At 58.4% G+C, this 12,627-nt stretch overlaps 1 protein-coding gene across 1 annotated transcript in view; it reads right to left on the bottom strand.

Moving 5' to 3' along the window:
* The window catches only part of CUX2 (cut like homeobox 2), a 264,720-nt gene that overhangs the window by 23,850 nt on the left and 228,243 nt on the right, over window positions 1–12,627 (bottom strand). The window contains 10 exon segments of the mRNA XM_058281377.2: window positions 123–224; window positions 930–1,187; window positions 1,190–1,603; window positions 2,397–2,496; window positions 2,586–2,634; window positions 3,043–3,101; window positions 3,192–3,383; window positions 6,367–6,471; window positions 10,632–10,680; window positions 11,860–11,926. Coding sequence (XP_058137360.1) covers window positions 123–224; window positions 930–1,187; window positions 1,190–1,603; window positions 2,397–2,496; window positions 2,586–2,634; window positions 3,043–3,101; window positions 3,192–3,383; window positions 6,367–6,471; window positions 10,632–10,680; window positions 11,860–11,926 — 1,395 coding nt within the window.

The following is a 12,627-nucleotide window of genomic DNA, read 5'->3' as shown; positions in this document are numbered from 1 at the left end:
GGGGGTGGGCAGAGGTGGCCGAGGCCCCGCTCCCTGCTCAAATCTGTCACATTGGCCCTGGTTCGGCCGGGCTGGGCCCCGAGCTGTCGCGGGCTGGGCGTGGCCCTAGGGGCCGCACTCACCTCCCTTCTGGGACTCGATCTCCTTCTTGGCCTGCTCCAGGATGCTCTTGATGGCGTCATCCGAGCCCGTCTCGGGCGTGCGGATTCTCGGGGTGATGCTCCCTGGGGGAGGCAAGACGACGACTGTCTGGGGGGTCAGTCCCTGGAGGTGGCGGGGCAGGGGCCTCCGGGTCTGGGGCCAGAGCGGCAGGGAGGGTGGTGAAGCCGGCGTGTCATTTTTGTGACAAACCGTGGACCCAGGGGCGATTCTGGCTCAAGTGTATAATCAAAAATAATAATAACACTGACAAAAACCACAGGTAGTAGTTCTTGAGAGGTTACCACACGCTGGGAGCTGTGCTTTATTATTTTATTAAATCACTTATTCTCATTTAATCCTCACGACTACCCTAGGAGGCTGAAATATGGGGAAACCGAGGCATAGGGAAGCGTCTGTTGCCTAAGGTCACCCATTTGGTGAAGGGCAGGGCTGGAGTTCAAACCCAGGTGAGGCCAAAGCGTGGGCCCCTCGGCCACTGATTCCCCTAAAACGGAGCCCTGCAGTGCTGGCAGTTACCTAGGCCATCTCTCGGATGGGGAAACTGAGGCTTGCAGGGCGGCTGCTGGAGCCCAGCCTTTGCCACCTCATGGAGGGCCAGGCGGGGAAGAAGGGGAAGGGACAGCCAGAGGCCCCAGGAAGTGGGGCAAGGACGTATCCTTATTTTACAGAGGGGACGTGGAGGCCCCAAGAGCCACTGGCCCCGGGTCACCGAGTGGGGTGTGGCCGAGCCCCCGCCTCTCTGCACCACGTGCCAGCCCAGCGCTCACCTCGCTGTCGCACCTGGATGGTCCGCAGAGCCAGCACGTTCTGCTCATCCGACAGGAACTGCTTCATCTTGATGAAGGGCTCCTTGCCCTTGACTGTGAGCTTGCGCCAGGGCTTGGGCCGGGCCAGGATCTCGCTGACCGAGCCCTGCGACAGCCCCAGCACGTAGTGGCCGAACACGCGCTGCCCGATGTTGTGCTTGAGCAGCTGCTCCTTCACCTGGAAGGCGATCTCTGCTGTGTCCAGCTGCTCCTCCTCCAGCCGGCTGCGGTCACCGCCAAGCCCCCGCCACCACCCTCGGCCGCTTCGAGGGCCCCGGGGGGCTCTGGGGCTGGGGCTGGCGTGGCAGGGGCCGTGGGGGGCTTGGCACCGTAGAAGGCCGGGGGGAAGAGCAGCAGGCCGCCTGCCTCCCCCTTGAAGGGGGCCGGGGGCATCAGGTGCTTTGACAGCAGTGCGTCCCCCACCAGCCTCTCGCCGACCCCCAGGCTGGGGAAGGGGGACAGCGAGAATGTCCGCGGGCCGTCGGGCCCCAGGCCGGGGCCCAGCAGGGGCTGTCCGGGGCTGGGGGACAGTGGATCTTCAGGCCCCGGTGGTAGTGGGAGCTGCTGAGGGGAGGGGTAGGGCTGCTCTGTGCCCAGCGAGTCCTTGAGGGAATCGTCCTCCGAAGGGTCCTCCTCTAGAACGCCCGGGGCGGGGAGAGAGAGACGGGGGACGGGGGGAGAGACCGACGGGGCGGGAGGGAGATGGGGTGGCAGAGACACGGGGGGGGGGGGGGGGGGGGTGGGGGGGGGGTGAAGGAGGGAGGGTGTGGAGTGGGGGACGGGAGTGGAGAGAAAGGGGGAAGGGGAGGAGGAGAGAGAAGGGCTATAGGCGCTCAGCAGTGAAGAAGGGCTGCTGTCCTCCCCGCCCCGCCCCGCCCCATCCCCTGCATTCTCGAAACCCACCCATCCTCCAAGGCCCAGCTCAGGTGCCGGCTCTGGGGCCCCCTTCTAGCACCCCAGTCTCCACGCTCCTGAGTGCAGACTCAGCCCCCGACCTTCAGGCTCCCCGTGGCCCCACGAGGCGGTCCCCCTTATCATACCTGTTTTATGGGGCCACAACTACAGGCCACGGAGTCACCCATGGGGAAAAGGGGCAGACGACAAACTAGTCTCACTCGGGCAAACGTGGGGAGCGACAGGCCATTCCCGGGGTTTCCAAGGGGGGTGCCATGTAAAGGTCCCCTGTTGCCCGTGATGTCTTGAGGAACGTCCCCAAGCTGAGGCTGGGTGTGAGGGGAGCCTTTTGTGGGGGCTGACAGGCCCGAGCGAGCCGTGTGTGGGGAAGCTGCCTGCCGGCTCCACCGCAGACCGGTGCCCAGCTGGGTGCCAGGCACATAGCAGGCACTCAATACCTGCACGCCCCTTTCCTCCACAGCTCTCCTGCCTGCAGGAGGAGCAGCCCCCGCCCCCGCTGGGCCCTCCCCCTACCAGGGCTGGCCAGGAGCACTGGCTTCTCCAGAAGGAACTTCTGCCCGGGGAAGAAGGCCTCCTTCGCCAGGAGCAGCGAGTCGTCCGGCTTGGCCAGGCCCTGGGGAGACAGGAAGCGGGGCTGCGGGGGCGCCCTGGGGAGGCGCTCCGGGGCCGCCCTGCGGCAGGGGGCAGGGGGCAGGCGTGTACCTGGGGGAGGCTGCAGTTGCTGGAGGCCAGCTTCATGGCTTTCAGGATGCTGCGGGGAAGGCGGAAGAAAAAGAGGTCAGCTGGCTCCCCAGGCCGGGGCGTGGGGACCTGCTCCCCCCAGCTGAGAGCACCTGCCCGCCCAGCCCCTGATGCTGGTGGGCAGCCAGCTCGCTAGCAGGCCCCGGTGCTCCCCGGGAGGGAGGCCGGGCTGACCTGCGCCCACATCGCATGCTGACTGGAGTTTGCTTCTCTGGTGACAACCCCCGGGCCAGCAAGACAGCTTCCTCGTCTGCTCTCCCTCAGGCAGCTCTTGAGGAAGGAGGCCGAGTTCTGACACCCAAGGTGCCAGCAGTGCGGCATGTGGTAGGACGGGGAGAGGCTGAACTGTGCTGAGGGTCCCCGTCCCACCTCCCCGGGTGCCGCCTGGCCAGAGAAGAGGGCGCCCCTCCCCACTGACCTCAGCTCCGTTTTAATCTCTTCGTAGTCAGACTGGGCCTGAAGCTTCTCTTCCAGCTTCTAGAAGAGCAAACAGAGGTGGTGAGGCCGGGCCACGCGGCTGGGGTGCCTGGCGGTCTCCGCCTGCCCGTCCGCGCCCCCGGGACTGACCTCGATGGCCTCGGACTTGGCCGTGAGCTGGCGCTCCAGGTCTGCGATCTGGTTGGCAGAGGTCTCCTCCAGCTCCTGCAGCGAGTTCTGCAGGTGCTGCACGTCCTTCAGCAGGCGCAGGATCTCCCTGTCCTTGGAGGCCAGGGCGGCCTCCAGCCGCGGGCCCGAGCACAGTGCAAAGTTCACCTTATCCTGGGGGAGAGGGCGCTTTGAGGGGCCTCTCCGTGCCTGGATCCTGAGCACCGCAGCGAATCCGTATGCGGTCCAGCTCCCGGGGCCCTGGCTCCTGGCAGAGCATGGTCGGCCCCGTCCCACCTCCCACCCTTGCTCAGGCAGGTCTCGCTAGCCCAGATGTGCTCCCCCCTCTTCCTTCAGCTAAATCCACAGGGAGGGAAGTAGTCAGGGAAGGTTTTCTGGAGGAAGATGTGTGTAAACTGTGATGAAGTTCAAGAACAAGTTGGTGATACAGCAGATGGCATAGCAGCATCTGCTAAAGCTGAACATAAGTCTCCCTGAGATCCAGCAATTCAGCTCCTTGGTACGTGCCCAAGGCAATGGGGACACCCAGGCACCAAGAACCCCACACATGCATTCACAGCAGCTCTTGGCAAAAGCCCCAAGCTGGAAACAACCCAAACGCCCAACAGGAAAAGGGATAGATGAATTGTGGTAGCATCACACGATGGAATATTATACAGCAGTGAAAAGGAAAGCTCCACCACTACCTGCAACACAGCAGGAGTGATTCTCCCACCTATAATATGGTGCAAAAGCAGCCAGATTTGAAAGAGTACAACGATGGGACTCCACTAAAATCAGACGAGGCAGGCAACACCAATCCATGCTGCCGGAAGTCAGGCTAACAGTCCCTTTGGGGAAGAGTGGCTGGAAGGGAGCACGACGGGGCCTTCTCAGGGCTGGGGATGCTCTACTTATCCATCTGGATGCTGTTACGGGGTGTGTTTGCTTTGTGACTGCTGTACACTTAGGATATGTATATATTTCCTCATGTATGTTATATTTCAACAAAAACAGTTACTAAGAAAGAATAAAAGTGAAGTCGTTAGCTTTCTCAAAACCCCCAGCAGAGACTAGCATGGGCGAAGTTTGGCTTTCCGAAGACCCCAGTGTGATCCCAGAGGAGTGTCCCCAACCCTGGCAGTGAGAGATGCTCAGGGACAGACTGAGACCTTGAAGCTACAAGCTGCATTTGGGGGGGCGCAGGGGCGGGAGTCCTGGCTCTTCCTAATTTGCCGTCAGCCCCAGGCCCCAGGGCTCCTCCGAGTCTCAGGCTCCGTTGCCCTGGAGGAAGTCAGAGGTTACTCTTTGAGGGGACCTGAAGTCGGGCAAGTCTTGGGCTCAGTGACAAATGAATCTAAGAGACACCAGGGGAAACCACCACCACCAACCCTGGCAATTCTTCCATGGAGATAAATGCCAATTAAAACAGGAAGCGGATGCCATTAATACATTAAATTAATTAGCATCGAGCGCCACGGTTGTGCTCAGCAAAGCTCCCCCGCCTCAACCCAGCCGAGTTCCCTGTGGCTGATTAGCACAGGCATTTGCTGGGACCATGGGGGTTAATTAAGACCCATAGGCCGATCCTTTCTGAGGCGCCCTCATGAGCTCGGTTGCTCCCTCTCCCACCTCCCTTCCTCTTGTGCTCACTCTCTGTGTTGGGCAGACACCCAGACAAACGGACACATACACACGGTCTCCTGGGACACAGATGCCTGCCGACAGAGCATGCCGACCCATGTCCCCGCCCAAACGCTCGTGCGGACACGCACATCCACAGATACACACAGGCACCACAAAGGTACACTCGCACTCACACATCACTGCGACCCACAACGGGCATGTGTGCTCAAAGGGGCCACAAGCCCGCAGGGGCAGAAACACCTCCAGACACACCAAGACCTCTCATCATCATCATCATCATCATAGCATCTCAGCAGCAAGGACTTACCAAGCATGTACCATGAGCCAAGCACCATCTTAGGTACTTTATGTGTGATCCTCTGAATACCTGTGTAAGGTAGGTCTTACTTGTGCAGATTTAAGGCCAATCACTTGCTTCAAGGTCACAGGCACCCAGAAACTACAACGACACATACCAATACCCAAACAGATGAGACAGACATGAGGGCCTGCGCATCAGGGCGTCAGCTGGAGCACAACGACGCTGGCCAGTGAGGGCGGAGGCTGGAGACACACCCGCTAGCTGTCAAGCACCAGAGCCCTAACCCCCTGGGGTGCAGTGGTCTGGGAGAAGGTGGGAGCCCAGGCCTTCTGCAAGGGAGGATGGGGTCTCTAACATACGACGGAGGGGTCAGATAAGAGGCTCTCACCAAAATCCCACGGCAGATGATCCCAGGATCCCCAAAGGGCACGAATCAGGGGGTTAGAGAAAAAGGACTGATGAAACCAGGCTTCACCCAGGAACCTCAGGGTTGGTGACTAAAGGCTGGTTTTTCATGGCATGCGACTGGGTGGGAAACCCCTTCGGAACCAACCACACCCTGGAGCGTTTTGGAGCCCATGGCTGAGGAGGAGAGCAAAACCCCAGATCTGGGTGCGCGGCCCCACTGCCGTGCGGCGTCAGCGGACAACAGCGACGCCTAGGGGCAGCCGTCCAAACCGCGCTACGGCTGCACCGCTCAGACTCCTCTCTGCCAGGCCGCTGGCAATGGGAATGATGCCCGTTGACCTAAGTTCCTGGCATGCTTGGACAACTGGGGGTAAGGGGAGCCTCCAAAGGAAGATACTGGACTTCTTGCTAGTCAGGACACCTGGGAGCCTGAGTTTGAAAAAAATTTAAAAATCCCTGGCAGTAATTTTTTTTACTGTCAGCTGGTAAAGTAAGATACAGCAATAGTGTTTGTTTTTTAATTTACTCTTATTTTTTTTTGTTTAATTTTGTTGTTATGCTTTTTCTCTTATTTATTTCTGTCTTTTTTTAGCAATTATGTTTAACACACTGAGTTTGGCAACTGCAATGCCACATCTACTCTGTACCCACTGAGCCCCACACACGGCCAAGGTCACGATCTCACGCAGGTGCACACACTCAGCCTGCACAAACATCTTCCATCTATTCCTAGCCACAAACTCGGCCTTTCTCCCCCTTTCCCTCCAGGCCCCCTCCTCGCCTCCCTGGCCCCATCCTTACCCCACTGGGTCCCTGGGGGGAGCAGCAGGCTAGGCGGATGGAGCTGTTGACCGAGGCGAGCTGTTCCCGGAGACTCTCCACTTCCCGCTGGGCAGCCTCGGCTCGCTAGGGAGGAGAACGGGGGAGTAGGGTCAGGAGGTGGCAAGGCCACACTGGGCCTGCCTCCTGGACCCACGCCTCCGGGCACCGGCTCAGCCAGGGCCGGGGTTCCTACCCTGCCGATCCTGGAGCCAGCCCTGGAGTCATGAGGGGAGTCACGGAGACCTGGGCCAGCCCCGTGCTCAGCCCTGAGCGGGGAGGACAGGGCATCACACCGTCTCAAGAGGAACCAGAATGTTCCTACTCCACTAGGGCAGGAAGGGAGATGCCACCATGGTGGAACAGGAGAACTTCCCCTTTCCTAGGCCCCTTCTGTCTGCCAAAAAACTTTCCTAGGCCTGGTTATCAGAAGGCAGAAGTTTGTCCCCAGTTCTCCTGTGGCTTGGCACAGAACGAGTCCTGGAGGGAGGGGGTGTCTGCAGGGAAGGGGCCCCAGCCACAAGTTTTTGCAGGCCCCTCGGCAGCTAACTTCCCCCTCCCTGGGTCTCAGTTTCCCTTTAGTGAGATGGGGGCAATGAAATACATCTAGAGCAGAGGGGAGAGAGGCTAATCAGAACACAGCTACTACTGAACCGGGTCTGTGGTCCATCTCGACTCCTCAAGAATTTCTGAGAACAAAGCCTGGAAGACAGTATGCACGTTAACAAGGTAGCCTCGAGGCTTTGTGAGAAATCTGGGCTCACATCGGCTACTTCCACGTTTTGTGACCTTAGTTGGACAAGAGACTATGTCCTCCCCAGCCTCAGTTTCCCTAACTGTAAAATGGGAGCTATAAGAGTAACTATCTCACAGGATCACTTTGCATGTTAAGTGATTTGGTAAAAGTAACTCATCAGATAGCTTAGCTTAGGGCCGGACACATGAGTGTGCTGATCACTGATTAGCTTCATTAACATCATGCCCAGATGATGGGGCTCGCTTTATTCACATTGGGGTGTACAGGAGCTTGCACCACCACTTGGGAAACTAGAAAGACCTGTGGCCGTATTATTACCCTCTGCTGGTGAAGCAAATCCTGGCTATTGACCTGGCAATCAAGATACCAGGTCCACTCTACCTGCACAGAGATACGCAAACAGCCATGCTCACCCTTTGTTTGTTTACTGGTATCAGGTCAGGTTCCAGGAACAGTTCAAGTCAGTTTTGTTTTGGGGTGTGGGGGGGCTGTAGAGAAAATACTTTTTATGTTTCTGCAGTTTTGGGCTTCCTGAGCAGAGTTTATTGAAACTTGGGACTTGGGCTAAAAGCCAAGCCTTTGGGATCAACTTCTGATTGATGAGCTGGTGAACTCCAGAGAGGTTGTCCTTCCTGTGCGTGCTTACATTTCTTGGGGAGATGAGAGCGGGGCCGTGGGGATATCGCCTGGGATGTACAGCTGAGATGACCTTAGTCAGAGGATCAGACCTCCCTCCCTCAGAAGGGGAGGGGCACGGCAGTCCCTCTCTTACAGCGCCACCCAGATTTATATTTTTGGGGTCCCTCACCTACAGCGCAAACTCTAGCACATGTAGGGTGATGTCTGGTTCTTACTGTGTCACCCCAGAGGGAAGAACTGGGCCAAGGGGAGCTGGCATGGTCATTACTCTGTAAGTAATCATATGAATCTGCTCTGCCCCAGAACCCCACGTTTGCTTTCAGGGTGACATAACAAATACAGATATTAAAAACCTAACATGGTGACATTTAATATTTTCTTCTCTGTACTTTTCTATAATGAGGTTTCACTTTAACTCAGAAAAAAATAAAACATTAAAAACACTTCCTATCCCAACGACTCTTAAGAGCATTCTCTTTTTTAAACCTCTCTGGTGGGCAAAGAGCCACACGTCTGATGGCACATGGTGCCGGTGAGGCCGTGGGGAAGCAGGGGCTCTCAGACCTTGCCGGAGGGAGCGTAAATTGGTACAGCCCCACAGAGGGCAGTTTGGCCCCATCTGACAAATTATAAGCAATTTGCTCCTAGAAGTTTCCCCCACATATTGGCTTGTGCACGTGTGACATGTTTATACAATGTTATTCAATGTAACATTGATTGTGATGGTAAAAGATTGGAAAAACCATCAATGTCCATCACTAGGGGGCTGGTTAGATCAGGAGTTGGCAAGTGACAACCCACAGTCCAGATCTGGCCCTAGGCCTGTTTTTATAGATAAAGTTCAACTGGGACAGAGCCATGCTCATCCTCTGCATATTGTCTATGATTTCTGGCTACTCCAAAATGTAGTCACCAAATGCAATGAACCTGCCACCATGATGAAAGAGGTTGTTGATGTGGGAGGAGTGGGGTGGGATGTGGGGTATATGGGAACCTCTTATATATATATATATAAAATTTCTCTCCCTCCCCCCCCAGTTGTCTGCTCTCTGTGTCCATTCACTGTGTGCTCTTCTGTGACCGCGTCTATCCTTATCAGCGGCACCGGGAATCTGTGTTTCTTTTTGTTTCAGAGTTTGAACCGCGGACCTCCCATGTGGTAGGCGGACGCCCTATCCACTGGGCCAAGTCTGCTTCCCTCTTATATATTTTTAATGCAATATTTTTTGTGATCTATATATCTTTTTTTTTTTTTTAAAGGCAGTTAAAGTTAAAAAAATTAAAAAAAAATTAATGATCATATTAAAAGAAAAGGCAAAGTGTAGCAGTTGTGACAGAGCTGAGATGGCTGGCAAGGGTGGAAATGTCAACTCTCTGACCTGTTTCAGGAAGCCTGCTGACCCCTGGCTTAGACAACGGTGCAGCCCTGCAGTGTGACACTACACAACTGGAGGACAGGAGGACAAAGTGTTTCATGTGTGGACACGGGACAAGCACGGAAAAAATGAGGTTCAGAATTGTGTGTATTGCGTACTATCATTTTTGTTCAGAGAAAGGGTTAAAATAGACACGTTCCAGGGCTTGTGAATGGGCAGAGCTGGGAAGGAGGTGCAAGAGATGGGAGGGACAGGGACTTTTCCCTGTGCTGGATACCATCTGCTCCTTTTTGAGTTCTGAACCAAGTAAATGGATTATCTATTCAGAAAGTGAAACTAAAAATGCTATGCAATCTATAAAAAATGGGGCTCCTGATAACTCTTCTGGAAAGCAGGGTGGAGCCAAGCCCTGGAGAGCCACAGCAGTCACCGGGGGCAGTGGGAGGCCGAACCAGGAGGCCAGGTGCAGCTCCTGCCCTTGAGGAGAGGGGGGCTGGCCATGCTGGGACGGAGCCTGAGACAGAACCCCCTCACCACAGTCTCCCTTGCAGGGGCGCGTGGCCTGCCCTTCTGCAATCTGAGCTTCTAGAAAATGACCGCTTACCCTGCCTCTCTGCTGGCCCCACAGATGCTGGGGGATGGGGGTGTCTTCTTTCTGGACCCGGCTACAGAGGGCTCGAGGCCCTGTTGCCCTGCTGGCCATGCCTCTGGCTGTTGAATTGCAGGGGCCAGGGAGGGATGTGGGGGCACGTGAGAGAGTCTTGTCCAACAGTGCCCAACAGCTGCCCACACAGCCAGAGCCAGAGCAAGGGCAGGGCGCAGGAGCCCTGTTTCTAACTGTGAAAACCGAGGCTTGGAGAGACTGAAGACTTGCAAGAGTCCAGGGGGCCCCCAGGACAGGCTGGGGGTCCACCCAGGGCTCAGCGAGAGTGAGGGGAGGCAGTCCTGGGTGGGGAGGGAGAGAGAGCGGCAGCCTCTGGCTTGCCCCCCACTCCCGCGCCCCTCCCCTCTGTGGAGAATGGGCCCTTTGGCTCAGTCTGGTTGGGAGACACACACCTGCTCAGCTGGGGAAGGGGGCTCGCAGACTGGGGTCACTGCTGAGTGGCTTCCTGGGCAGGAGCCCGCGGGAGGCGGGCAGCCCGCAGCCCTCAGGCGCCTCCAGGCCCCGGCCTGGAAGGCGGCCTCGTCCGTCGACCCCTCGTTCCTCAGGCCTCTGCTTCCCGCCCTCCGAGCTGCCCTCCCTGACCCGCGTGCTCGAGCTCGGGTGCCCCTTGCCTGACCGCTGTGGCCTGAGTGACTGTTTCCAAACTGCCACCTGCACCCTCCCGGGAGCTGGGTGAGGCAGGGCGGGTCTCAGGCCTCTTCTGGCCCCAGCACCCAGCACGGGGGGTCATGGGACCTCGGCTGAGCTGGGCCCCCAGCCCGCCCCTGCGGGCCGAGCCCCCACCAGCAGGGGCCGCCGGGCATCGCCTCACCTGATTAGCTTTCTCCAGGTTGGTCATGACCAGGCCGACTTCATCTGCCCTGAGACGGAAAGACGAAGCCCTGAGGAGGGCTCCCGGCAGCCCCCGGGGCCCCTGCCCACGCTGCGACCCCAGCCCCTGGGCCCAGGGACCTGGCAGTGGAGGGCTGGGGACACCCTGGGCAGGGTGGAAGGCACCCGGCTGTGAGGGAACGGGGGGAGGCGGCAGGCTGGCCCCCACTTCCCCAAGGGTCCCTTCTCTGCCCGCAGAGCCAGGCCCTGGCCCCCGCCCTGCCGTCCCTTCCTCCCAGAAGGCCCTTCCCTGCGTGGACAGGCTGTCCTGCCAGGAGGCCACCCTCGGCCACCCCTGGCAGCCCGTCCTTTATACTGCTGGCTCCTCCTGGCCCCAGGTTGCTGGCACCTGGACACCGGGACAGGCCTCCTCCTCCTGGCACCCCCGTCTAGCATGGGTGGGGAGCGTAGCGGCGATGAAACCGCACTTGTCCTTGGTGCGTTGCCTTTGCACGGGCCGGTCCCACTGCCTGGAGCGCTTGGTCCGGCGTCTTTCACGTGGCCAGCGTCTTCTTATCTTTCAGGTCTCAGCCTAAACATCACCTCCTCTGGGAGGCCCTCCCCGACTACTCTGGCTAACAGGAGCCCTCCCCTCACCCTCACCCGTTATTCTCTCTTGCTGCTTCTGGTCTTTCCCTTCACAGCATTTGCTATGTGCCAAGCACAGTGCCAGGTAGGCAGAAGGCGCTCAGCAATGCCTGTGAATTTGTCCCTGTGCATCAGTTGCGGTCTGTTCTGTCCTTGACCGAGGGCAGGACGTGTGTCTGATTCCTCGTGCAGTGCTGGGCGTATGGGTGCTCAGTGACGGTGCAGTGAATGGGTCTTAAAGTTTGAAGGCACATTGTATGGGCCCGCGGTGATGTAGGTTCCTGCTACTTGACGCTGGAGGGCTGCACTGTGGAGTGGGGGACCTCAGGAGGCTGGGGGGAGGAGGCTGCGCCCAGCAGCCCCTGCGCAGCCCGTCGCAGGAGCATCATTTGCAGCTTGTGGTGCCTGAGCAGCAGAGCGCACAACTGGAAGACATTTTTGCGCATATGGTGGGAGCCAAGGGCGTGGAAGGAAATGAGCGCTTCAGGGAGAGGGTCGGAGGAAGGGGGCATGTCTGGGGGCGGGGGGCAGTCCTGGAGGGATGGAGGGAGAAGGCAGACCTCCGCAGGGGGCTCACTTACTTGGATGCTGCCTCCTCGTCGTATTTTCTCCGCAGCTCCAGCAGCTCTGCCTGTGTGGCCTTTAACGCTGGGCAAAAGGCAAGGGCCAGGGTGAGACCCCCACCCCCAGCCTGGAGGGGGTAGGGCCCCACCAGGGAGGTGGAACCCGCTCATCCTGTGGGGCCCCGGAGGCGGCACGAGGGTTCAGGGCTGTGGGGGAGACTTTTCTTACAGTCAGAACTGGGGGCACCAGGGTGTGAGTTTCCCCACCTTGGAGGGGCTTCAAGCCGCTGGGAGGGTGGGGAGCGGCTAGGTGGGGAGGGCCGGTGAGACGGGGTCCAGGCAATGCGGGTGGGGTGCTGTCTGGGGCTGCCCTTCCAGCCCCCAAATCCTCAGGTCACACCAGGAGCTCAGTCCATGCTGAGGTCCTGACTTGGCAGGTGAGGGGACCGTGGGAGAGCAAAGCTGTCAACGGACACATTCAGAGTAGAGTACGCTTGAGATTCCTTGTAAAATCCTAGACTTCCGATTTCTCTAGGAAAACCGAAGGGATTGGCCACCTTTTCAGATGAGGCCTGGCCTCCCTAGTTGGCCCCAGACCCCACCATTCCCCACTGCCGTCCCTAGGCTGGCTGCTCTGGCTGTGCAGCCAGCCCCTGCGGGCAGTGAGTTTGCCACCCCTGACCTAATTCTACCTGGAGCCCCGTGGCTGCTGGGGGCTGGGGGTCTCTGACTCCGGCTGGAAGAGCAGGCCTGCTCTCTCCTGTCCCAAACTCCCTTCTCGGCCTC

Source organism: Dasypus novemcinctus, chromosome 19 (assembly GCF_030445035.2).
Source record: "Dasypus novemcinctus isolate mDasNov1 chromosome 19, mDasNov1.1.hap2, whole genome shotgun sequence".
NCBI lineage: Eukaryota > Metazoa > Chordata > Mammalia > Cingulata > Dasypodidae > Dasypus > Dasypus novemcinctus.
This window is presented reverse-complemented; position numbering and strand designations above follow the sequence as displayed.